Source organism: Mesoplodon bidens (assembly GCF_964165515.1).
Source record: "Mesoplodon bidens genome assembly, contig: HAP1_SCAFFOLD_92, whole genome shotgun sequence".
Classification (NCBI taxonomy): domain Eukaryota; kingdom Metazoa; phylum Chordata; class Mammalia; order Artiodactyla; family Ziphiidae; genus Mesoplodon; species Mesoplodon bidens.
Window position 1 is genome coordinate 789,821 of NW_027672608.1, and position 26,090 is coordinate 815,910.

The 26,090-nt window shown below is 36.0% G+C and overlaps 1 protein-coding gene across 1 annotated transcript; it reads right to left on the reverse strand.

Annotated features, from left to right (window-relative positions):
- Window positions 1-7,827: 7,827 nt before the first annotated feature.
- LOC308609920 (dual specificity protein kinase CLK4-like) lies at window positions 7,828-25,887 on the reverse strand (the record flags this gene model as incomplete). The annotated part of the gene is made up of 12 exons (XM_081259196.1): window positions 7,828-8,300; window positions 8,378-8,468; window positions 9,192-9,271; window positions 12,084-12,166; window positions 14,934-15,063; window positions 15,314-15,408; window positions 15,615-15,781; window positions 15,874-15,990; window positions 18,930-18,996; window positions 19,395-19,485; window positions 20,535-20,892; window positions 25,727-25,887. The coding sequence occupies 12 exons, from the start codon at window positions 25,885-25,887 to the stop codon at window positions 8,160-8,162; spliced, it is 1,581 nt and encodes a 526-aa protein (XP_081115322.1). The 3' UTR covers window positions 7,828-8,159.
- Window positions 25,888-26,090: the final 203 nt, after the last annotated feature.

The following is a 26,090-nucleotide window of genomic DNA, read 5'->3' on the forward strand; positions in this document are numbered from 1 at the left end:
TAGTTAAGAGTAAATCCAGCAGTGTTGAAAAGCACTGGGTTTTTTTTTTAAAGGTATCTAAATTGGAAGGGAAGAGGGAAAACTCTCATTATATGCAGATGACAATGATACTCTCTATAGAAAACCATAAAGACTCCACACAAATGCTATTAGAACTGATAAATGAATTCAGCAAGGTAGCAGGATATAAGATTAACATACAGAAACCTGTTGCACTTCTTTACAGTAATAATGACATATCAGAAAGAGTAAGTAAAAAACCAATTCATTTTATAATCACATCAAAAACAAAAAACAAAAAACCTAGGAATAAACCTGACCAAGGAGGTGAAAAACGTATTTGCTGAGAACTGTGAAACATTGATAAAAGAAACTGAAGATGACTCAAAGAAATGGAAAGATATCCCATGTTCTCAAAGTGGAAGAATTAACATTGTTCAAATGTCCATACTACCCAAACCAATCTACAGATTTAATGTGAGCCCTATCAAATTACCCATGACAGTTTTCACAGAATTAGAATAAATAATCCTACAATTTATACAGAACCACAAAAGACCCAGATTTGCCAAAGCAATCCTGAGGAAAAAGAACAAAGCTGGAGGCATAACCCTCCCAGAATTCAGACAATACTACAAAAGCTACAGTAATCCAAACAGTGTGGTATGGGCACAAAAAAAGACATGGATCGATGGAACAGAATACAGAGCCCAGAAATAAACCCACCCACTTATGGTCAATTAATCTTCGACAAAGGAGGCAAGAATATACAATGGAGAAAAGGCAGTCTCTTCAGCAAGTGGTGTTGGGAAAGCTGGACAGTCAGCTGCATGTAAATCAATGAAGTTAGAACACTCCCTCACACTATACAAAAAAAATAAACTCAAAATAGCTTAAAGACTTAAATATAAGACATGACACCATAAAACTCCTACAAGAGAACATAGGCAAAACATTCTCTGACATAAATCATAGCAATGTTTTCTTAGGACAGCCTCCCAAGGCAAAAGAAATAAAAGCAAAAATAAACAAATGGGACCTCATCAAACTTATAAGCTTTTGCACAGCAAAGGAAACCATAAACAAAACAAAACTACAACCTATGGACTAGGAGAAAATATTTGCAAATGATGTGACCAACAAGGGCTTAATTTTCAAAATATACAAACAGCTCGTACAACTCAATAACAAAAAACCCAACTACCCAATCAAAAAATGGACCTACATAGACATTTCTCCAAAGAAGACATCCAGATGGCCAACAGACACACACAAAGATGCTCAGCATTGCTAATTATTAGAGAAACGCAAATCAAAACTACTGAGGTATCACCTCCACCAGTCAGAATTGCCATCATCAAAAAGTTTACAAAAAATAAATGCTGGAGAGGGTGTGGAGAAAAGGGAACCCTCCTACACTGTTGGTGGGAACATAATTTGGTGCAACCACTATGGAAATCAGCATGGAGGTTTCTCAAAAAACTAAACTAGAACTACCATATGATCCAGCAATCCCACTCCTGGGCATATACCCAGAAAAGATGAAAATGAATTCTAATTTGAAAGGATACATGCACCCCAATGTTCATAGCATCACTATTTACAATAGCCAAGACATGGAAGCAACCAAAGTGTCCATCGACAGATGAGTGGATACACACAGACACACACACACACACACACACTAGAATATTACTCAGCCATGAAAAAGGAATGAAAAATGGCATTTGCAGCAACATGGATGGACCTAGAGGTTATCATACTCAGTGAATAAGTCAAAGAGAAATATCTTGATATCACTTATATGTGGAATCTAAAAAGATGATACAAATGAACTTATGTACAAAACAGAAATAGACTCACAGACATAGAAAATAAATGGTTACCAAAGGGGAAGTGGGGTAGGGATAAATTAGGAGTTTGGGATTCACAGATACACACTACTATATACAAAATAAATGACAAAGACCTACTGTATAGCACTGCGAACTATATTCAATATCTTGTAGTAACCTATAATGGAAAAGAATCTGAAAAGGAATATATATATATATACACACATATATATGTATATATATTACTGAATCACTTTGCTGTATACTTGAAACTAATACTTCAATAAAAATAAAATTCAAACCTCATGATAAAAAAAGGAGCACTGTTTTTTTTAAGTTAAAAAACCTTAATTTTCATTTATATTTGTAATGGGAAACATTTTAAGTCACTGGGAGGAAGGGGTGCATGGGAACTCCTCCAAATCTACAATTAATCTTTAATCTCATTACATGTAACTGCTGTTGATAGTATCTAAAGAACTGGACCTATGAGGTGTCTGCTCCTTTGGGATATTTAGGATTTAGGATTAAATATCCCAAAGGGACAACAAATTGTCCCTTTACGATTAAATCTATGCTAAAGTCTTTTAATTATATATAACTTCTCCCCAGACTTGCAACATTTAAAAACAAACTAAAACCAGGAAAGGAGTGAATATAAGAAAATATATCTGAATAGTTGACCATTCTTGATTGGTTAAAAAAAGAAAAATTCTTTGAAAATTCTTTGAAAATTCTATTCCCCCTTCCAGTTTCAGTGAAATGTCACAATAAAAACTGCTATGATAGAGAGTCAAAAGTAGAATTCTTGGGCTTCCCTGGTGGTGCAGTGGTTGAGAGTCCACCTGTCGATGCAGGGGACGTGGGTTTGTGCCCCAGTCCAGGAAGATCCCACATGCCGCGGAGCGGCTAGGCCCGTGAGCCATGGCCACTGAGCCTGTGCGTCTGGAGCCTGTGCTCTGCAACGGGAGAGGCCACAACAGTGAGAGGCCCGCGTACCACAAAAAAAAAAAAGAGAAAAAAAAAGTAGAATTCTTGATAGTTTTGTAATTCCTGGTGCCCTAAAGAGGAACAACCAACATTACTGGGAAAATTAAAAAAACATGAAGTCACCTGGGTTAAAGCATTTATAGAAAGCAAAGTAACTGCTATTTACTAGGGGTTAAAGCATTTATAGAAAACAAAGTACATAACTGCTATTTACTAGTGGGTCAACTAAAAGCCAGGTAATCTGCTAGATTAAAAAAAAATTAAATTTTTGGCTGTGTTGGGTCTTTGTTGCTGAGTGCGGGCTTTCTCTAGTTGTGGTGCACGGGCTTCTCACTGTTGTGGCTTCTCTTGTTGCAGAGCACGGCCTCTAGGTGCATGGGCTTCAGTAGTTGCAGTGCGTGGGCTCAGTAGTTGTGGCGCACGGGCTTAGTTGCTCCGTGGCATGTGGGATTTTCCCAGACCAGGGATTGAAACTGTGTCCCCTGCATTGGCTATTAGATAACAGATATTATCCCTCAGTAATTCCAAGTAAGGAAGTACGGTTACTTTAAAGTAACTTACTCCTCCAAACACAGAGAAGACCTAGGACTAAAGTTGAAACCATGCTAGTAAGAAGTCTGAGCTCTTTTAATTCATTGACCTGCTACCGCAAAGAATTTACAGACAGGTAAGAAATGAACAAAAAGGATCGGGATGCTTCTTTGTATTTCAATTTCAATCTACAGGCTTGACTAGATCCAAGTTCAATTTTTTTGTTTTAAAGGCAGTGATACCCCACAGGTGCTGTGTATTTCCTATTGCATCACCTCAGACGCATATCAACACATCTATCTGGTTGCCAACCTGAGGTTCAGCCTGATCCCTTCATTTTAAAGTTCTCCATCAGTTTTCCCCTCATGGTTTTAGCATCCACTGATGATTGGTGCCCAAATATAATATTTCATAAAGAGTAGCAACACAGTGTATTTCTAACATCCCTTCTGTATTTATCAGAAGGAATACTATAAAAAAACTTCACTATCAGTTTACAGGATAAGTGGGGACTAGAGGAAAGGACACCACTCCAATGAAATATTGAATATGGGAAATTCTCTAAAGACAAATGACCAAGTTTCAATTAGCAAAGAAATAAAAAGAGGAGAAAAAGGCACATAGTGATTAAGAGATCTGAGACAAATTAGCTATGTGTGGACCCTGACTCGGTACTGATTCAAACTAACTTAAAATAACTCTTTAGACAATCATGAAACTTTATAGACCCTACCAGATAAGGAATTATTTTGTTAGGTGTGATACTCGCATTAGAAACTCATGGTAAAAGATATACAGTACAGAAATATGGATGAAATGGTAAATGACATTTGTACTTAAATGCAACAGGAAAATAAGTTGGGGAACTGATGAAACAAAATTTGCAAAATGCTTTTGATTTTTTAAGCTGGGCTATATATATTTAGAGGTTCATTATTCAACTTTTGCATTTTATTTTTAAAAATCACTAACATAAAACTGGCGGCAAAGGCTAGACTGGCCAAGGAGTTGTAAAGCCAACCCGCCTTAAAACTTTACCTTCCCTCTATGAAAATATGGAAAAAATAAAACCAATTAACCAACTAATTGGATCAACTCTTTTAAGAATTAAAATTGTTTCTACCTATTTATTTGCAAACGTGCAATCTACTAAGCCAACAATTACTGATGCTATTAATACTCTTAATGACTCATGAATTCTTCTGTTCTATTTGGAAAGGTTGCCTTTTTTTGTTGTTGGCTGCTTGGCATGTGGGATCTTAGTTCCCTGACCAGTGATTGAACAAGTGCCCCCTGCAGTGGAAGCAGAGTCATAATCACTGGACCACTAGGGAATTCCCTGAAAATGCAGCTTGTTAAACAAAGTACTAGATGTTCACATTTACAAATTTTTTAAAACTTATTTATTTTTGGCTGTGTTGGGTCTTCATTGCTGTGTGTGGGCTTTCTCTAGTTGCGGTGAGTGGGGGCTAGTCTTCGGTGCGGTGCACAGGATTCTCATTGCGGTGGCTTCTCTTGAGGAGCACAGGCTCTAGGCATGCGGTCTTCAGGACTTGCAGCACATGGGCATGCGGTCTTCAGTACTTGCAGCACATAGGCTCAGTAGTTGTGGATCTCGGGCTCTAGAGCTCAGGCTCAGCAGTTGTGGCACACTAACTTAGGTGCTTCCGCCATGTGGGATCTTCGCGGACTGGGGCTCAAACCTGCGTCATCTGCATTGGCAGGTGGATTCTTAACCACTGCACCACCCTGGAAGTCCCTGGATGTTTAAATTTAAAATACCTTACTTGCACCAAATTTTGTGGGAATCAGAAATTTCAAACTGGAAATGAGTTAAAAAGCCAGGCCACTAACTGACAAAGTGTTTCTTCATTCCAGGATGTCAAGGTAAGTTTAAATATAGGTTATCTGCCTATCTACTTAAAATAGAGTATATTTTCAAATTATCATACCATTTTAACCATTTTGATGGTTGAAGCTATGTATCAACTACTAAAGAAAAACGTGAGAAAAATGGAATCCAAGTAATTAAACTATTAGCCATTACATTCATTTCATCCCATTTCACAGAACCATGAACAAGAATCAAACTGAAGTTTTTAATTCAGTAAGGTGTATTATCACAAGAAGGCACAATGCTAGAATCTAGGATACCTGAGTTTAAGTCACAATTCAGCCGCAATTATTAGGAGTCGTGGCTGAGTCATTTCTAATTTCTCTAGCATCAAGCCCTTCAAGATTATTCAGAGGAATAGTTTTCATTTGTACACACTACAAAACTCCACTGGGTATTTTTCTACTGTCAACTGCGTAAGTCAATTTTATTCGTCTACTCCAAAAATTTTGATGAATGCATGGATGAGAACATCTGAGCAAATAAGCAGTAGCAGAAAACACTGGAAATAACCTATTTAGCTGCACTTTTAAAACTAGGTTTGACGTCAATGGAATTTCTAGAAATAGTAAACTATGAGACATCAAATCATGAGGGAAAATACCCAGTTACAAATGATCCATATTTATACACTGGCCATTCTAAACCTTTCTTGTTAGTGCTGTAGCTCCCAACACTGTCAAATAAAAACCTGGTGCTTTCAGAAATTGAGTCCAGAAGTACAAGGAAAAAGGCAAATAAGAGTAGGAACCTGAGAGTTCACAGAAGATGGGAAGGAAGGTTAGCAGGAGACACTCATATGATACCAGAGGTACCATCCTCACCACTAAACTTTTCTTCTATCCTACCTAATTCACTGAAGTTTCACTTTAATTCCTAAACTTCCATGAATTAGGCCTGGGAACTAGCAAATACCCTTAGTGAAGAATGTAAATACTTTTCAGCAGGGAAAGGGGTTAGCAATCATTAACTTCTTAGTAAGAAAGAGTGTGGATATTTTTCTTTCCTCCTATATCTTGAGATCAGCTACTCCAAAGGAATGAGTTTCTGATGGGGGAGAAAGTAAACATTAATTTGGGAACCTGGAGCACTTGTAGGGAAAGGTCAGGAGGCTTCGGTAGTACAGTGGCACTAGCAGTATGGAAATGGAGAGGAAAATAAAGGATGGCTGACTTCTTAATCTCTATAACGAGATTGCTGTGTTAAGGAAAAACCTTTTCTTTACATCAAATGCTCCTTTAAAAAAAACCTTATAACATATAACATAGTTGAACTATATGTGGACTGCATCAGAGGCCTAAGAATAATTTAGGCAGTGATTCTATGGCAAAACTTATTTCAGCTTTCTTAAATTCCTAGTCAATGTCAGGAACATAGCTTTACTATATGTGCAAATGCTACCAGCGGATCATGTAGAGAAACCCACTTGGTATCACCATTTGTCATACCAATAAATTACATGCATTTTATGTTCAGAATACAGATGAAACTCAAATCTTTGGTAATGCACTTCAGAAATGGGAATACTTTTAACAAAAAACTTTATCTGGATAAGCAATCATGAATTCTACAACAAAAAAATTTTTACCTGGCATACTGATCAATAGTTTTGGTGTTTTTTTTACTAAATTATCATTTAACATTGTTTGTGTGTTTTTTGTTTTTTTGTGGTACATGGGCCTCTCACTGTTGTGGCCTCTCCCGTTGTGGAGCACAGGCTTCAGACACACAGGCTCACAGGTCATGGCTCACAGGACTAGCCGACCCGCAGCATGTGGGATCTTCCTGGACCAGGGCACGAACCCGTGTCCCCTGCATCGGCAGGTGGACTCTCAACCACTGTGCCACTAGGGAAGCCCCTACCATTTAGTTTTTCATGTGTAAACAGGTAAACAGAAAAAAATACCTACAGACGAACAAAAAGTTCATTATGTTAACCAATCAGGGTCTGGAAATTTCTGCAGTTTTCTTCCCAAGTGTTCTCTGATCAAATCATCTTTTTTTTTTTGTTTTCCAGTAAACAGTAACATAAATACAAATTGTTTAATAATAGCCATAAAGTCTCATAGGCTGAGGTTTAAGTATTTATACTTCATATGGTAAGGAGACAGATATTGGACAATTTCTAGACTCCTGAAGATTTGGCATTAAAAACAAAAACCTCAGTCATCAGAATTCCTATTTCTACGTTTGTGACTAACTACATAAATAACCATTGGAAAACAGGACTTTTCAAGCTAACTTTCCAGTTAGACTTTAATCTTAAACGAAGTGTGTATGTGGTTTTATTAATCTATTACGATGCACAAGTTGGATGTCTTTCCATGAATGCTACTTACCACCACTGACATCAACCAATGAAACAGAACACAATACTTACAATTTAACGAAATTCCAACAGCAAACAGTTCCTATGGGTTTTGGTTTCTAATACCTGCCTACTTAAAGTTAATAATACTTATTACCTGTTCAACAATTACAGAAAAATCTTTTAAAGTTAAGGAAAGTTTGAGGTAAATAAAGAATATTCATTTAAGAATGAAGTAGTCAAGATTTCCTTTTACTCAAAAAAACCAAAAAACAAAACACAAAAATCACTTCCAAGAGTCAACCTCCATGTACAAAAAGGCAAGATCAATCACTGGACACAAAGGATATTCCAAAGGTCTTTAAAAATGGTAATTAATCTCAAAAAAGGAAAATTAATTTTAGCTTTTATATTTCATTCATTATCAAGACCATATTTGCTTAACAAGATAATTATGCAATTGATACAAAACATACAGCATTTACACTTAACTGTACAAAATAATTTAAGGTTTATAAAAATATTAGAATGTTTAGAGTTGACTGACACAGTCTTAAATAATCTCTTCTAGAGAAGTATAGTAAGACCACTGATTTCCATTTTATTTCTTTTTTAATAAGTCAAAGAAAGGATGCTGCAATGCTTCATCCAAGGTAATTCTTTTCACTGGATCATATTCTAACATTCTTTGAATCAGGTCAAACAGTTTCTCATGTTCTTCATCATGACACAGCATAAATTCCTGAGGGGAAAAATGACTTTGTTTAAGAAAGACAATAAAAAATAGTTAAAACAGGTTTTTTTGGTTTTTTGTTTTACCTTTAATGGTTTGCAGTGTCTCGTAACATATCTACCAGCAGAACTATGTTCCTCCCAATCTAGCTGATTATGAAGAAAATACTTCTGTTTCCTATAGGAAAGAGAAGTCTGGATTAAATTTCAAGAAAAAAAAAAACCCAAAACCCACATTCTTACCCTGCCCCCACCAGGGGATTGGGGGAAAAGATGGAACCATAGACATCTCTATATATATACATAAACATACAATTACTAAATATCTCAGCAATAATTATATTGGATACCTTATATGGTATTTTTCCTAATCTTGTACCCTCTGAAGTTTTAGTATCCCACCTAAGTTGTACCATATGTGAAACAATGCCAGCGTCAAAAACAGAGGATCCTAGATCCATTCCTGTAAATTCTGATTTCACTAGATCTGGAATGGGGCTAGAAATCGTTAACAATTCCCTGGATGACTTCTGCAGTGAAGCGATGTTTTGAAACCACTTATAGTATTCTTGTCCAAAGATGTACATGTGGTTTGCAACAGTCTGGAGTTCAAATTTAGATAGGACTCCAAAATCAAGCTCTTTTTACTACTCTATGTATTATTTTTAAATCAACCTAGGAAAACATTTATGCAGAGGTTAACTTGAGTATAAAAACACCACTTTATTTACTGGATCACAAAGTAAATATTGCATTATTTTTCAAAAACTTGACTTCATGAAAAAAAAATTCAAAATCTACAGTCTTTGGAATAAGCAATAACAACAAAGATGGCTTTTCTATAGTTTGAGTATAGGCCACTGCATGTACCCAATAAGGACTTTAATCTTAAAAAGCATACCTTGTTTTCTGAATCATGTGTGTTGGTATGGGTCCTAATATACGTTCCATCATTGCCAGGTGTTTTTTACTATGATGAGTCTAAAAAAATAGGAAAAAGAAACTTAGCACTTTCCATTTCCCTACATGCACATAAAAGGAAAACACAAGAAAACAGTGTGTCCGGGACTTCCCTGGTGGTCCAGTGGCAGAGAATACACCTTCCAATGCGGGGGACGTGGGTTCGCTCCCTGGTCAAGGAACTAATATCCCACACGCTGCGGGGCAACTAAGCCTGCCCACCACAGAAAGAGAGCCTGTGAGCTACAAACTACAGAGCCCACACACTCTGGAAACTGCACACCACAACTGGTGAGAGAAAACCCACGTACCACAATGAGAGAGAAGCCCACGTGCTGGAATGAAGACCCAATGCAACCAAAAAAAAAGTAAATAAATAAATGTTAAGAAAAAACCAAGAAAATAGTGTTTCCATAAAAGGACTAGATTAGACAGCTATACAATTTATACTACACTCTACTTCAAAGATGGAATAAAACTGAATGAGCTACACTGATTGTCTGATTTCTGAAATGAATTGGTAAGGTCTGTATAGCTGATTGAGGAACAACTTTTTAAGTATATTTTACTGAAGTACAGTTGATTTACAATGTTCGAATAAGTTGTTTAATGTAAAACAGAACAGTTTTTCCTTATTTGTATTACTTGCACTGTTTAACTGAGAGATGACTGGGAAGATTACCAAAAACCTGGCTACTCATTTTATCGGTTGCTTAACTAACCTCCATTACCCAATGGATAGCAACTTTGTAACACTAATCCTAGACAATAAAAATACAGTCCCAATAATTCTTACAACAACCTTGAGCTAGGAATGTGGGAACATAACTTTCAAAGAGGTTAAGATACTAGCTCAAGCTCATATAGCTCATCAATGAGGAAACCTGAGCTATGAACCCAAGTCAAAACTCATATTCTTAAATTACACAGTAACAGAGCTTTGGCTAAAGTAGAATAAATTGTTAAACTAAATGGTACACTCCTAAGTGGAGGCTGGCAAACTTCTTCTGTAAAGGACCAGATAGTAAATATTTTAGGCTTGGATGGTCACAGATGGTCTCCACCACATATTCTTTTTCATTTTTTAAAGCAGGCATCAGATAGGATATAGTTTGCCAATCCTTGCTCTGAAGAGCAGAGTCTATGTGCAATGCTTTTTAAATCCATTAACTACTGTGCCTAGCACACTGCTTTCAAAATGTTCTTAAGTCATGACAGGAATAAATAATACAAGCTCCATTATCTTCAAAAAGTTCCTTAGTTGAAGACTATTTTGGAGGGTGGAATTAAAATATAAACAACATCTCACACCAAAGTTAATAATCGACGCTTAAGATCTCAGAATGATTTACAATCATAAAACCATCTGAAGGATTTTATATGTGTCAGAATGAAGAAAGCATGCACTGTGCTCAACTTTTTCCTTGACCCTATAGCTTACTACCACAAAAGCAGACACCACCCCCGAGAAATGTCCGACAGCTATGTTCTAGATATCAAACTTGTCTACAAACTCAGAGTACTTTTAACAGATCTCTACGGAGTAGACAGAAGTTTGGTGAGGTGCCCCATAGCAGTGAACACATATATTCTGCAACAGCCACCTAAGTGACTTATAATTCATCACAGCTTCCTCCCTCCTCATCCTGCCTTGCCATAACCTCAAAGCAACCTTGACAGTATTAGCCAGGAACTTCCTAACCACCCTCACCCCATCCAACAACACACCTTGATCAAATCACAACCCTCTTAAAGTTCTCCAATGGTTACACCACTTGAAGCTTTCAAGACTTTTAGTTTTCCGACATAAGCAAAATTATGAGGAAAACAAGTAGAGACCTAAATAACATTTTCTCCTTTTTGTTCTGCCAAGTAAGCCAATAACTATTATCATTTCATAGAAAGAACATTTTAATACCAAAAAAAAAACAGGAGAGGTAATTTCTAAATGAAAGCCAGAACGGCAACCCTACAAAATCATTTTCATTTTAGACCGGTCTACATTTGGAAACCACTGACTCCTAGGATAAAACAAATACCTTTCTATGGCAAACAAATCCACTATGAATCAGTACTTGCCTACTCACACCATTTTCCTATTTATCCAAGACACTCCGGCAGCACTATTCATCCTTCCTCAACTAGAGTAGCTTCCTTTATGCCTCTTGCATTTATGAATACCATTTCTTCCTGATATGGCCATCACACACTCTAGTTTTCTGACAAACTCTTACTTTTCCTTATAGCTTGGATTAAACTCCCTACTCCTCAGTGATGCCTTCTCTAAGGAAACTTAACTGTTCACCTTTTCTGGGTTCCCTTCTACATTGTTCCATTATAGCAAGTATCACATTGTACTGTACGTTATCCCATGTCTATTCTGTGTATGTCTTCCTTGAGGAGAGAGATGCTGTCTTTTCATTTTTATACACACAGTGCTTAGAAATGTGCCTAGGGTGTCATACATGCTTAATACATCTTACTGTTTCTGAATTCTTTTAATAAAAGTGCAACATAACCAGAGCTGAATTAAAACTGACCATAGTAACACTAATGTAAATTTATGAAGGAGCATCACAATAAACTGGATCATATGAAGTCAATATGGCCCATGTGTTTAAAAGCTCCACATGCAGAATGAATTATGACCATTCACTGAGAGTATTTCATTCAACTATGGTTTTAGAGAAGGATGACTATTTTGCACATGGAAGTTTACATCTTAAGAATAATGACACTATGGCAACTTTCCAATATGGAAACAAAAACTTTAACATGCCTTTAACATTAAAGCTCATTATGAATCAGTAAGTAACATTTACTAAATACATACCTGAAAGACTGTGAAACCAAGGTAATATTCAATAAGAATGCAACCTATGCTCCAAACATCACATGGCTGAGACCAACCTAAAGCTATTTAAAAACAAAACCAAACATTTCATTATGCAACCATTTTTAATTGCCAATACACAATATCTTTTCCTATGTGGGTGCTCTCTTTATATAGCCCATTTAGGAGAATATGATAGTAAATTCAGGGTTTACATTTTTAGTTTTATACCAAACATTATTCAGTATGCTTTCAGAGTCCTCCATATCCTTGTATCAACTTACAGTATTTTAACCTGGGGGAGGAGGCATTTTATGGAAAGTAAGAGGGGTTAGCAAATATTCCATAGTCTCTGAATTGCTTGTGCAATGAGGAGCACTGTTATAACCACTTAATGGTTGTTCTATGAAATTTTACATTTTATTAGTGCAAACATAGGTCAATAATTATCCTCAGAGTGTAATTACTAACCCCTTATCAATTACCATCAGCTTGATATCTGAGTTTATTTCTTCCATTAAAAGAAATAGTAGTGTCACATAAATTATGTAAGAATTATAATGGATATTATAAGCAGTGTCACCCATAAGCAGAATTATACAGATATTTAAAGTTCACATAGAGAGGTATCTATATATGTACTTTCAGGTTGTCTATACATGATCATATATACTTTCTCCTTCAGAATTCTCAATAGTAACATTATTCAGAAAAGAAAAAAACACCTAGCCTTAAGTCTCTATCTAATTAGAAAGGAAAAGAGTAAACCATACAGATGTTTTAACCTTTTAAAGATTAAGTTTTTAATAAAAAAAAATGTACAAATAAAACGTACTTTAAAAGACATTTCAATTACTTTCAGTAACATTACTGAATTTAAAGACAAAGGAAGAAACAATATATTCAAGGAACTTGACTATGATTTAGCCATTTTTGTTAACCCTCATGGTACTTATCACTTGAACAAAAGGATAATGGAGCATGGTTTCTACTTACAGTAACACATACAAAATCTGCAAATGATAGAGCTTCGATCTAAGATGAAAGTTTTCTTTTCCAGCCACTCCTGTCTCCCAGTCCAGCTTTCTCCCAAGTGACTGTAAACTACCTCATTCTCTTATGGCTCAGCTCTCATACTCTTTGGAATTTCACATCATTCACTTTTACCAACTTCTGTTTACTACCAACACCCAAGTCATGAGACCAACTGCCCTCCTCAGTGGTGGCACCTGACAACATCTTCCTCTTCAACCTAATTCTGCCTTCATCCTCAGGAGTAACACTTCACAAACACACAAAGAACCCTTCTAATCTTCCCATCTGTTCGTTTCTTTTCCTAAACACCAATAACCCCAATTTCAGATTTATATCAACTATCCCCAGCCTGGTCACACATGGGACTGTATTATTACTAGGAATCACTGTATCTTACACAATCTAGGAGGAGGCCATTAACTAACTGTAAGATACACCACTGTTTTATGAACCAATAACCAAGAAAAAATGCCGTTTTGTCTTATGTTTCCTCACATGTTAAAATGTGGAGAAAAATCTTCTTCTTAAAATTGATAAAACACAGCAAGTTATCTCTTTTTAAGCTCTGAAAACACCTCTCTGTCCACAATCTCTTTCCACACTCTATTCTTTTACCTTCATTGCAGCCTTCAGTCCTCAACCATGAATACATTTTCTAAACTACTGCAACACAGCAGCTTCTTTCAGACCATACTAAGCAGAAATCCTAGTAACATCACTCTCAAAGATGAGCTCCAAACCTGTGCTATCGTATGTGGTAGCCACTAGCCACATGTGGTTATTTAAATCGAAAAGTTTAATTAATTTAAAATTCAGTTCCTCAGTCACACTGGCTATACTGAAAGTACACAGTAGTCTACGTGTGGCTACTAATGGCTACCATGTTGGATAGTGCAGATATACAACATTTCTATCATCATGGAAAGTTCTACTAGCCAGCACTACATACTATTCTTAATTTCCTGTCCCTTTTACTAATTCTTTAGTCTAGGTAAACATCATTAGTTTGCTCTCACACTCATATTCTCAACTACCAAGTCCTCTTAGACAAAAGGTAAAAAGTGGAAAAGACTGATTCCACAAAGATGTTTTACTATCCAACCTCGGTTGAAACTTACTTTTGGTGAAGTAATATGCTTATACCATTTAACTATCTCCCAATATCACCTGATCTGAATTATTCCCACTGTCTCCAAGCCCCCAAATCCATCTCTGACTTCCTTGCTCTATCAACATGACTCGGTCTCGAACTTTTAAATTTTGAGGCATAAGATGCGCTCTCCCTCACTGAGTTCCCTTTTATTAATATTGAAAAACCCTGCACCTTAACTAATTTTCCTTTCCATGCTTTCCCACGTCAAAGATGATCAAAGCTCTCCTCTTAGACTAGCCCCTCTTTCTTCTCCTCTTAACCTCCATCCACCCTACATCTAGACGTCTGCCAACCAAATCTTTAGCATTTTCACCAGCACCATGCTTTGTGATGAGACGAAAAGAGGTGCCCACATCGCTTCAAAATCACACTGCTGTCATGGACTTAGCCAATACAGCTTGTTCTCTTATGATCTTGTAAGACTGACTTGTTCAAAAAGAACCACCACCTGGAATATCTTTACAGATGATATCACATTTTTCCCACTCAGGAAAAATATTTATAGCAATGTCCAGACAGCTTTTATGAAAACAGAAAACATTTTCTGTACACTGCTAAGAAAATTACAGCTATCCCCCAACTACCTGCCCCCCAATAAAAGCTATAGAGAACAAAATATCTCTTTTTCAATTAAAATATCAGGAAGTCTGGTATCTACTAACCCAAAATGACCTCTGGAGCTCTGTAATGCCGTGTAGATACCAAAGTGCTATGATGTTCATCATCGTATGTTGCACTTCCTAAGTCAACAATTTTGATATCTGTGTTTTGCAGTGTGCGTTCATCACGTTTCTAGAGATACAGTTAAGTAATCACAAAGATCAATAAAGATATGAAATATTTTATAGCACTATCCAAAAGGCTTGCACATGAATTCTCTTTTTGATTTTCAAAATAACCCCATGAGAAAGGCAAAAGATTACCCATTTTGGGTTAAACGTCAGGATATAATAAGCCTCAAAGGTAAAATTCCTCATCCAAGGATCACCAAGCTAAATTAATTTTAAAGACAACTACCAAAATTAAAACAAGTGTAACTTACCATTTTTGAATTATACTTGACTACATAGTCAGACTCCACAAATAAAATATTTTCAGGCTTCAGATCTGTATGGGTTAATTTATTATGATGCAAAACTACAAAAGAACAAAAAGACATTATTAGTTTCACTTACAAATTTAATCTGTACCGGGGGAAAGGAGAATTAGTAGTAGAGGTAGGGATCAAAAGTGGTTTCATCTTTACTTGCAACGTGCATTTTTAGTGACAATGGTTTGATATGTTGCTTGTCCAATAAAACCTTTAATTTACTGGTATTTAAAAATTTAACAAGTATACTTACAATTTATTGACTGACAGATCTGATATGCCATTTGCCTGATATGGTCAATTTGAAATGGCAGAAAGCTATTTTCTTTAATGAAATCATAGGTACTAAGTCCCAGGAGTTCGAACACAATACAAATATGACCATGATGATCAAACCATTCTAGCATCCGGACACATCGGCTGAAACAGATCAGAATACAAATAATTCAGTTCACAGAATTCTGATTATTTCATGTAACATAATGGATCACAGTTCCAAGTTTATTACTTACAAGACATTATTGGGATCAGTACTATTTAAATGCTCTAATACTTCGATTTCTGAATGAGCTGCTTCATGATATTGTCCCATATTTTTTATGATTTTCACTGCTACATGTATGCCACCCCTTTAAAACAAAATGAAAATGGTAAATGTACAGAAGGGCGTTGAAGACATATATCCTCTAAAGCAGCTGTCACCAACCTTTTTGGCACCAGGGACCGTTTTCAAGGAAGACAATTTTTCCATGGTTGGCGGGCGGGTGTGATGGTTCAGGTGGTAATGCAAGCTATGGGGAGCAGCAGATGAAGTTTCACTCGCTCGCCCACTGCTCACCTCCTGCTGTTAGGCCCAGTTCCTACCAGTCCACGGCCCAGGGGTTGGGGACACCTGCTCTAAAGCATCATCTTGTTAAGTACCAATCACTCTATGCTATTTTCCTAAATAATCTTTCAGGGTATATTATAGCAGATCTATAAACATTTTTTCAAAACATTATGACAAAATATACATTATACAGAGTGATGATTTCTCTTAATACTTATGAACATTAATGTTTGTTTCCAAAAGTTTAAATTTACCTAGATTTTATAAGTAGTTTTTTTTTAAAAAAGGATAAAAATATAAACCTTTAACATACTACTGCTGAAAACATTTACTCATTCACCAGGCTAGAGAGACTGTGCCAGATGTTGCATTGGAATCACTGTTAAAAAGAGCTTGTCCCATGTACCTCACAGACTAATGGAAAAGACAGACACTTGAACAACTTATCATAAGGTTAGAAGTGCCTGGTATAAGGAATAGAGAGAAGAAAGAGCATAACCATCAGAGTTAGGGGAGCTCAGACTTCCTCAGAGAAGAAAGACAACTATCAGTTTGTTAGATAATTCTGGCAAAGGAGACACCATCAATAAGTCATCAAGCCAAAAAAATGTTTAGTGCATTCACTGATGCGAATAGGTATAAATAGCAACAATGTAAGGCAGCGTGTTTTAGACCGGGGCATCTGTAGTACTTCCTAAAAAGTGCAGAGGGAATTCCCTGGTGGTCCAGTGGTGTATGACATGAGCTTTCACTGCCGTGGGCCCAGGTTCAATCCCTGGTCGGGGAGCTGAGATCCCGCAAGCCACGTGGCATGGCCAAAAAAAAAAAGCTGTAAATGATTTTGAGGAAAAGGATTTCCAAATCTTCAGCTTCCTTCTGTCCTCTCTTCTAAACCTGTTCTTCTTGAATACAAGCCAGCAGTCAACCCTGCATTTTTCACTATGGCCTTCCCACATTACAAAAGAGAACCCCATGCACGTGAAATTAATATGGCAAGGTTTGTGCACCAGGCTGTTTATAAAAAGAAAAAAAATTCTTTGAGGCAAAAATTTTTCTAGTGGCTGGATAGCAAACCTATTCTGAACTCATTTCTTTTGACAAGGTCCCAATGAAGTTGTGGGCTGATATATAATCATCAAAATAAATTTTTAATGATTTATCTCCCTATGATGTATAGCATATATCTCAAGACTTAAAAGAATGACTATAAAACTGCTGTGACAAAACTTCTTCTAGTCTCATCTATTTCATCATATGGACAAGTTTTCTAACTGCTAATATGCTATAAAAATGAACAGTGCTAATAGCTATAAAAATGAAAAATGGATAATGGTGTTAGCTAATGCTACTATAGTAATCATATTGCAGTATATAAATGTTTCAAACCAACTTTATACACCTTAAACTTATAAGCTTTCATATTACTTGTCAGTTAAAAAAAAGAAAAATGGAAACTTAATGTTAAAACAGTAAGATTTATCTATGCACACAGGAACTCATTTTTTAAAGGCCCCAACCATCTCAATAAAAGATATATTTTCAATTACATTGTATGTTTTAGGTCTAATAAGTATCAAAATTTGTAACAGATTTGTACTTGATCAATTGAATACTATTCATTGGAATATCTCAAATACTCAAGTCTTGGAACCTCAAGAAATTTTTAAAAGACCTAAATGGGACAACTAGTGAAATGTGAATCAGGTTGTAGATAAGCTGGCAAAACTTGAAAATACATATAACATGTAAATATAGAGAATGATTAAACACTGTAAAATGTTAACATTTGTGGAATCTGGGTGAAGAAGAGATGGGAATTCTTACAAACTTTCCTAAGTCAAAGTATTTCAAAATATCTTAAAATTTTACTTTATGTTCACATTTTTGTCATAGAGAGGAAAGGGTGATAATAAAAGACATTTAGGATAATATTCTTTATGAAAAGAGAAGTAAAAGTTAAGTTCAAGATAAAGCATTTCTAAGTATTCAAGCAAAGTTTGTTCATGGATGACAGGAGGTATCAAGCTGTTGTATTTAGATTCCCCCAAACATATTTAGAAAGAGAAATATGTTTTTTTTTAAATCAGCATTTACAATAAGCTGGAAATTACATCCTCAACTATTTTATGATGAAAAGTTGAGATGTCAATTTAGAAATGTGCAGTTTCCACTAAACTGTTGTAAGACGTTCACTTACAAAAAAATTTGCAACCGCAGAATAGAGATCCTAGAGGAAAACATGAAAATGAAGCAGAGAGGGTCAAATAACAAAAAGTTTAGTATAACTCATTAAAGAATCTGGACTTTATTCTGTAGGCTTCAAGTAATATAATTTATTTATAGTTTGAGAAGCTAATCCTAACGTGCAAATATTATCCTTTGGAAATAAAACTTTTTCAACCAAGAAGATTAGACATGCTAATTTATTGTCTCTGCAATTCAAAAGTAGGGTAAAGCACTCCAAATCTCTTATAGAAAGCCAAGGACCTAAGTTCTGGGAAAGTCTTCACTTGAACACTGACATTAATTTCAATGAACTCCATCTGATAAACATTTTCAGCATTCTTGGTCAAAATCCATACTTATGGTAAATAAATCATACACAGTTCAAGAACTTTTGAATACTTATACCTCCCAGGAAAACACATAGCTACCACTTAAATTCCATTTCATCTAACTTATGGATCCTTCTCCACCAAAAATATCAGAATCTTCAAAAAAGAAAAACAACAAACTTACATGCCATGATCAATGCACTCTACAACTCTGCCAAAGGTCCCTTCTCCCAAAGTGTTCACGATTTCATCTAAAGTGAGGGGGGAGAAAGAAGTGTAAGTACATGAGTACAAATTATCAGTTATTCAAATAATGAATGCTTAAGTGTGGATTTTTTTCAAATGCTCTCTATTAAAGCATAATTAAGGTTCCAGCACTCAAATTATTTTATTTTCAGCTGCTACAAAAATAACTTAGATAGAGCTATCTTTCTTGCTCTAATCTCAAATTCCACTGATTATTTTGGAACTTTAGAGTAGAAATATTTAAACTCTATAGAAAAGAAGAAATACAAAAGAACAACAAACAAACCCACAAAAAACAAAACAAAAAAGCAATGAAGAGTTATTTAGCCCCCCGCTGACAAACTATTCTTAAAAAGATTATTCTGTCTGCAAAGTTTAAAAAGTGTTGAAAAATATTCTATACATCTTGCTTTTAGAACGTCTCCACTTTGACAGATAAGGTGACCCTCTTCATCATCTTCTATACTCCTGGATCTTTTCCTTTGGTGGCTCTTCTGGAATGGCAAGTGGGCAGCACCAAGATCGTCCAGCCAATCAATATAGCAGAGTGAATTCAGGGCAGAATATGCAATTCATTCAGCGGGGAGATATTCAGGCATTCAGATAAGAACCAGGCCACGAACAGTTGGCAGGAGCAATTTCAAATTCAGTCCCCAGAAATTCACAGGACACAGTTTATGTTACAGAAGAAAAACATGGCAAGATTTTCAGATAAGTTACTTAAAGTGGCAATAGAAAAAACAACACAATTGTCTCTAAAATACTGACTTAATTGAAGTCTGAAATTTAAAGAATGCAATGTCATGATCTATTAATCTCGTTATAAAATAGCCTATGCTGTGAGTTGAAATGTCTAGTTTGGCAGGAAAATGTGTGAAAATGTCAAGATTAGTTCAAATTGATACTGAGCAATATTTTTAAACATACTTATTAAAATAAAAGGGGAAAATAAAGGCTAATGTCAATGTTTGATCTAATCAATGATAGTTCTACTGAAGAAAACTTGGGGAGGAAAATAATAATTCATAGTTTACTGCAAACAAGTGAAGATTCATGAGTGTAAAAAAAAGGCAGGCTTTCTGGACAATAATTTCCCCTTCAGCACCCACTTTCAGAACTCCAATGGAACTAATTGCAGATTGTGCTATACACAGGGTAAGTATCCACCAGTGCAACTTTCTACATTTGTCTCCAAGTACTGGGAAAGGGGTTTCTTTTAAAGTAAAAAATGTTTAAGATGAAAGAAAAGATGGGTGCTTCATCTTTTCGTATGATTATGTTATAAAAGATAAAAATATTTTTAACATTAAAATCAAGAACCTCATGATCTCGTCTGCAGAAAATGAGTAAATGTGGGCAAATGAGGACTAACTAATAAATGCAGATTAGTTGTAAGAATTTGGAAGTTTCCTTTAAGGATTCAAGTAATATAAACACAATTATATTCATATAGTATTATAAACTTTTTCAAACTTATTGGCTCAGTAAGAGCTTTTACACACAAATAAGTATCCACCCAAAATAAAAACAAAATCAATCATACCGAACGTGACTGATTACTTGAACATTGTCTATTACGCTTCTTTTTAGGACTGCTTCTCCAGCTTCGGACTGAAGATTTACTGCAGTGGATTCGATAACTGCTTTCAACGTCTCTGTGATAACGTCTAGGAACATATCTTTTGCAGTAGTCATTTCTGTATTCATCAATGTTAGGAACATATCTTTTGCAGTAGTCATTTCTGTATTCATCAATGTTAGGAACATATCTTTTGCAGTAGTCATTTCTGTGTTCATCAATGTTAGGAACATATCTTTTGCAGTAGTCATTTCTGTATTCATCAATGTATCTCTGGTCCCGATAATATCTCTCATTCAAGAACCTTGCTTCTAAATAATGACTGCAAACACATTACAGGATTTAAAATTACTCTCTTCATTCTAGAACATTTTAACGTTTAACCACATTTTAACGTGGTTAAAATAAAACATTCTCTCAAGAATTCCTGGTTTCAACAGCTAACTCAATAAAAGAAAAAAATACAAATTGGTGAATTAGAATTTATACTTAACTCACAAAACTTAAATAATTTTACTTTAACCAACAAGCAAATGGGTACATATATCTCTATTAATATATACTGCTATGAAGGAACAAACCTTGGGTCAAATCATTCAACATATTCAGTGTTTACCTGATTAAGTGTCCCTTTACCTTCTGCTGAAAGTTAAGACCAAAAATTCACAAAACTGCTCTTCTGAAATTCATCAATCTTATGATATATGCATCTGTAACTAAGCTCTCTTCCTTTTTGCAGAGCCACACACAATATGAGGCAGGCAAAACAGGATTCCTTTACTTCTTAATGTAAGTTAGGTATCTCTGGCACACAGAGTTCTTTCACAAAAGGTGTATTAGAGCTAAAAGGAATCTTAAATATATTTCAGGCCTTTCATTTTACAGATGACTACACTGAGATCCCTAGAAGGAAAACGATTTGCCATGGTTGTAGAGCACATACTAAATCCTATTGTATGTGCCAGTATTATTATACACACCACCTATTCCATCTCCTCTCCTCTATTTCGAGCTTCCTGTATCTTTCTGAGAAATAGACAACACAGTTTTTGAAGGCTGCTTCATGTGCCAAAAATATCTAAAATATATCCCCCTCAAATGAGAAAAGGTTCTAGTAATTGCTTGCTTAGGATTTCCCAACCCCCTACTTCCCTTTGCATTTTGAATTTCCTGTCACTCCTGCTTGTGAAATAGACAAGAATTCAGGGAAAACAGCATCATCTGGTGCCATAGTGCTTAACTTCTTTTATTTATTTATTTATTTTTTTTGCGGTACGCAGGCCTCTCACTGTTGTGGCCTCTTCGATTGTGGAGCACAGGCTCTGGATGCACATGCCCAGCAGCCATCGCTCATGGGCCTAGCCGCTCCATGGCATGTGGGATCCTCCCGGACCGGGACACAAACCTGCATCCCCTGCATCAGCAGGCGGACTGTCAACCACTGTGCCACCAGGTAAGCCCCATAGTGCTTAACTGCTGAATCTACAGATCCTTTTGAAAATCTAATTGAGAGGTATGGACCCTCTCCCCTAAGAAATGCACAAATGCGTAAACAAAACTTGGCAAGGAATTTCAGAGATCATGGACCTCAGGAAGTCAATGGATTCCAGTTAAGTAGCCTTGATTTGATGGAAAGAAAAAGACAGAGTCAACTGACCCAGTTTCCTGTCCCCCTCTCTACCTGGGATGAGTATCCTTTTCAACAGTGTGAAGATTCAAGAGGGATGCACATGGAGCACTGAGGGAGAGAGGGGACACCTGCCCAGTCAGACACACCAGCTAAAATAATCCTGACAAGCAATGGAGTGACAGATGTTAACTAGACTGCCCTCACTAACCTCGTTCTTTTTCCAGAATATGTTGTCATTCTTTTTTCTCAGGAGGCTGGTTTATGCAAAAATAATGGAGAAGCATCTCTAAAACTGCTACTCAACAGGGCTGGCATCAAATCCAGGCTGGGGAGATGCAGAAACCCCCTTTCCCCAGTGTCAGCCTTAAGTTCTAGCCATTGGAGAACCAACTCAGGATATTAGGGTCTAAATCTGGGTCTAAGTCAGGGATCTGATGAGTTGCTTGGAACCGTTAAGGGAGAGATCTACAATACGTCAAACTAGAAATTACCATACTCTAAAGGGCATCTGTTTAATTCTGTAAGGCATCCTTCCCATAAAAGTCTAAAATGTATCAGAAAACTCTAACACTAATAATCCTTAGCGGGACTAGTGCATGAAATTAGAGCTGCTGATAATCCATAAATAATCTATAGAATAACAAACATGGAGTGAAGTAATACTATGAGGATAAACTAAAAAGATGAGGACCTCTTCAGCCTACAACAACCGAGCCTTAGAGATTATATAAACAAAGTCTACAGAATTATAAAGGCTATATGGACAGAGTGAACAGGATGAACAGACTGATTGAATTTCTACAAATAGTCACTGAATGTCCAGTGAATATTTCACTGTAGTTCTTTAAAACAGCCAAGACTAATGAGGCTATGGGCATTCGTTTCTATTTCCACACAGGTCCTGTGGAAGATAAAAAATATATGAGGCAAAATCCCTGCCAACAAATAACTGTTCAATTTGAGATTACTCACACAAAAATAAAACAAAACTCAACCATGCAGGAAATGCCGAAAGCCTGGATATGAGTGCTTAGGAGAAAAAACTCATAATGCTTAAAATGGTCAGGGAAGATTTCGTGAAAAAGAAGGGAAGAGTTGCATCTTATAGGGACATCAGGATTTGGATAAAGTAGGAAGTAGAAGTGGTGCCAGGAAAGAAAAATTGCATATGACCATCTTACATTTATAGAGTACTTTTAGCCAGAATGGTTTAGAGATGAGTTTGTCTACATGTTACTTAGGAAATAGTAAGTAGACAATTTCAGCAAGAGCAATTTTCACATAGGGGAACATAGGCAAATAAATAAGCTGGGAACAGATCATCCAAAATCTTGCATGCCAGGCTAAAGGGCTTAAAACAGTGTTTCTCAAAGGGTGGTCTGTTTATTAACAATATCGAAATACTGAATTTTTAAAAATGAAGATCCCTGGACCCCAGGTCAGACTCACTGAATAATCTGGTAATATGCATTTTAAACATACCTCCAAAGTGATTCTATTCACACTAAAGTTTGAGAATCACTGGTTTAAGGCTTGATACTCTATGTTACAACAAGACATTTAAGGATATAAAATGTGTTCACAGTGTTCACAGCCACATCAGTCTTCCTGTGTAGAATTAATTGATTAAGCTTGTAGGAAGGGAGCAATACACAGGCTACTTACAAATCAGAAAGAAAAGACACTCTGAAATATATAGGAAAAAAGGTAAGATAATTGATATACAATAAAAGCGCTGATAAATCGTAAGAAAAATATGCTTTAATAGAAAAAATAGGCTAAGAATACAAAAATAATGTTCACAATCAACTAGACTTCAATTAAAAAAATATTCAAGTGTTCAATAAGCACATGACAGAGGACAAATTCAGCAGAAATTTAAACATTCAAATGAAAAGAAAACACTATTCTTGGCATTTCAAAATACACAAGACTAGTGACAGCATGTCGTAGGGAGTGTAACTTGGTACAAACTTTCTAGAAAAATATGTGGAAAAATATGTGAATATGTAGCAAGAGCCTTATAAGAGTTCACACCCTTTCACTTGAAACTGTCCCTTCTTAGAACCTATTTTCAGGAAATATTCAGAGGCAAAGATTTGTATACAAAGATATTTTTCAGAAGAAATAACTTTACATCCAAATGAGGGACTAGCATCCTACCAAGAGTACCTTCTTTATATGCTTCTGTATTTTTCATTTTTTTTCCAATAATTTTACAAAAGAAAAACTCTTATGAAGATTTGAATCTTGAAAAAGACTATTAGATTACTCCAGATTACGGAGAGCAATTACCACCAGACATCTCTGGTGCCAATATCAAAGAAGAAACTATTGGCCTAGTGGTTATTGCACTGACTCAGTATCATCTTGATGTGGTTAATTGTGAATATGAATAACTGTTCATCATTCATATCACTTCCTTTCGACACATACAATGCATAATAAATCCATGAATGGTTAGTACTATATGTTAAGGCTTACAGAGTATTTTGTAGTTATCATAATATAGGGTACAGATATTCTTGTATAATACATTAATTAGCTCAGGTCATTGAAATCCTGGCATAGATTCTCCCTCTTCCCTCCATATGATAGTGTGTGAAGAATGATTAGTCTGCACTGATTAACAACAAGCTCACTGTTCTACAGAACAAGTCTGTTTTGGCATGGAGAAGGAAAAAAATTGCATACTGTTTTTTAAATAACGCCAGTTGGCTAATTTAGAAAGCAATCTGGCAAACAGTCCCAGTGGAACATCTGCACAAAACAAGGAGAAAACATAGAACCACCAAAAACAAATGAGAAAGGGAAATTAACGGAGGACAGAATGAAAGAAACTCTATTCACCTAGGCTTTGTTTAATCATTTAGGAACTTGAAAAATTCCTTCAATTCTATATAAACGTAGTACCTCCAAATTTTACACTGGTAAGAATACAACAGAACAGGACACATGCCATTGGAAATTTTTAATGAGGTCCTTCTTACAACAGCCAAGCTTCTAAAAATCCCAAACATATCCACTGGCCTTATCTACAAATATAACCTGTAGAATACAGTATAAGCAACTAGTCCCCAACACACTTTAACATTCTCACACACCACATGCTATTTTTCCATCTGGATGAACTCCTCCCGACCCTTCATTAGCTCTCATTTGTGGAACCCTAAATAAGTGCCCCAATGTACAGCTCTCCCTACTACATACAAGTTAAAGGCACTCACTGGTCCTTTAATCACTTACTTAACTTTCGTGTGTCTCATTTCCCACAACTATATTACTGGCAGCTGGGACTCCAGCAACTGTTTCCTACAGCTCCCAAATGTACACAGATATGTGAGAGTAGGAACTCTGTTCTATTCACAGCAGTGTCTAGCATATAAGAGGCACTCAGTAAATATTTTCTGAATGAGTATTTGTTGACTGATTTATGAAACAATCTGACAGAGGAAAGCTATATAAGCTAATGACAAGTCATTACAACTATTAGTGTTAAAATGGTACTAGTTCAAGCGTAATTTACCAATAAGATTCTTTAAGCTGGTGATGTGGTTTACAATGTCTGTTCTCTTGTGTACTACTGTGGGATCTCCTTTTCCGTTTGTGACTTCCACTGTAGCTTTCATGTCCCCAGCTTTCTCTGTTATCCCAGTCAGGGCAGTGAGTTCTTCTGGAATGCCTCATCTGTTAATGGAAATGAAAAGTGAGTTGTGGAATTTACAGACGGTTATATTTAGTAAATAAAATATTTCACATTAATATTAATTAAATAGAAAAAAACCAGCACATGGGGTCATACAGGTTCTAAAATCTTCATAGGTAATGGTTCCCAAGGCATGGAGGCACTATCCCACTGGTATGTCAGATGATTCTAAGTGGCATACACA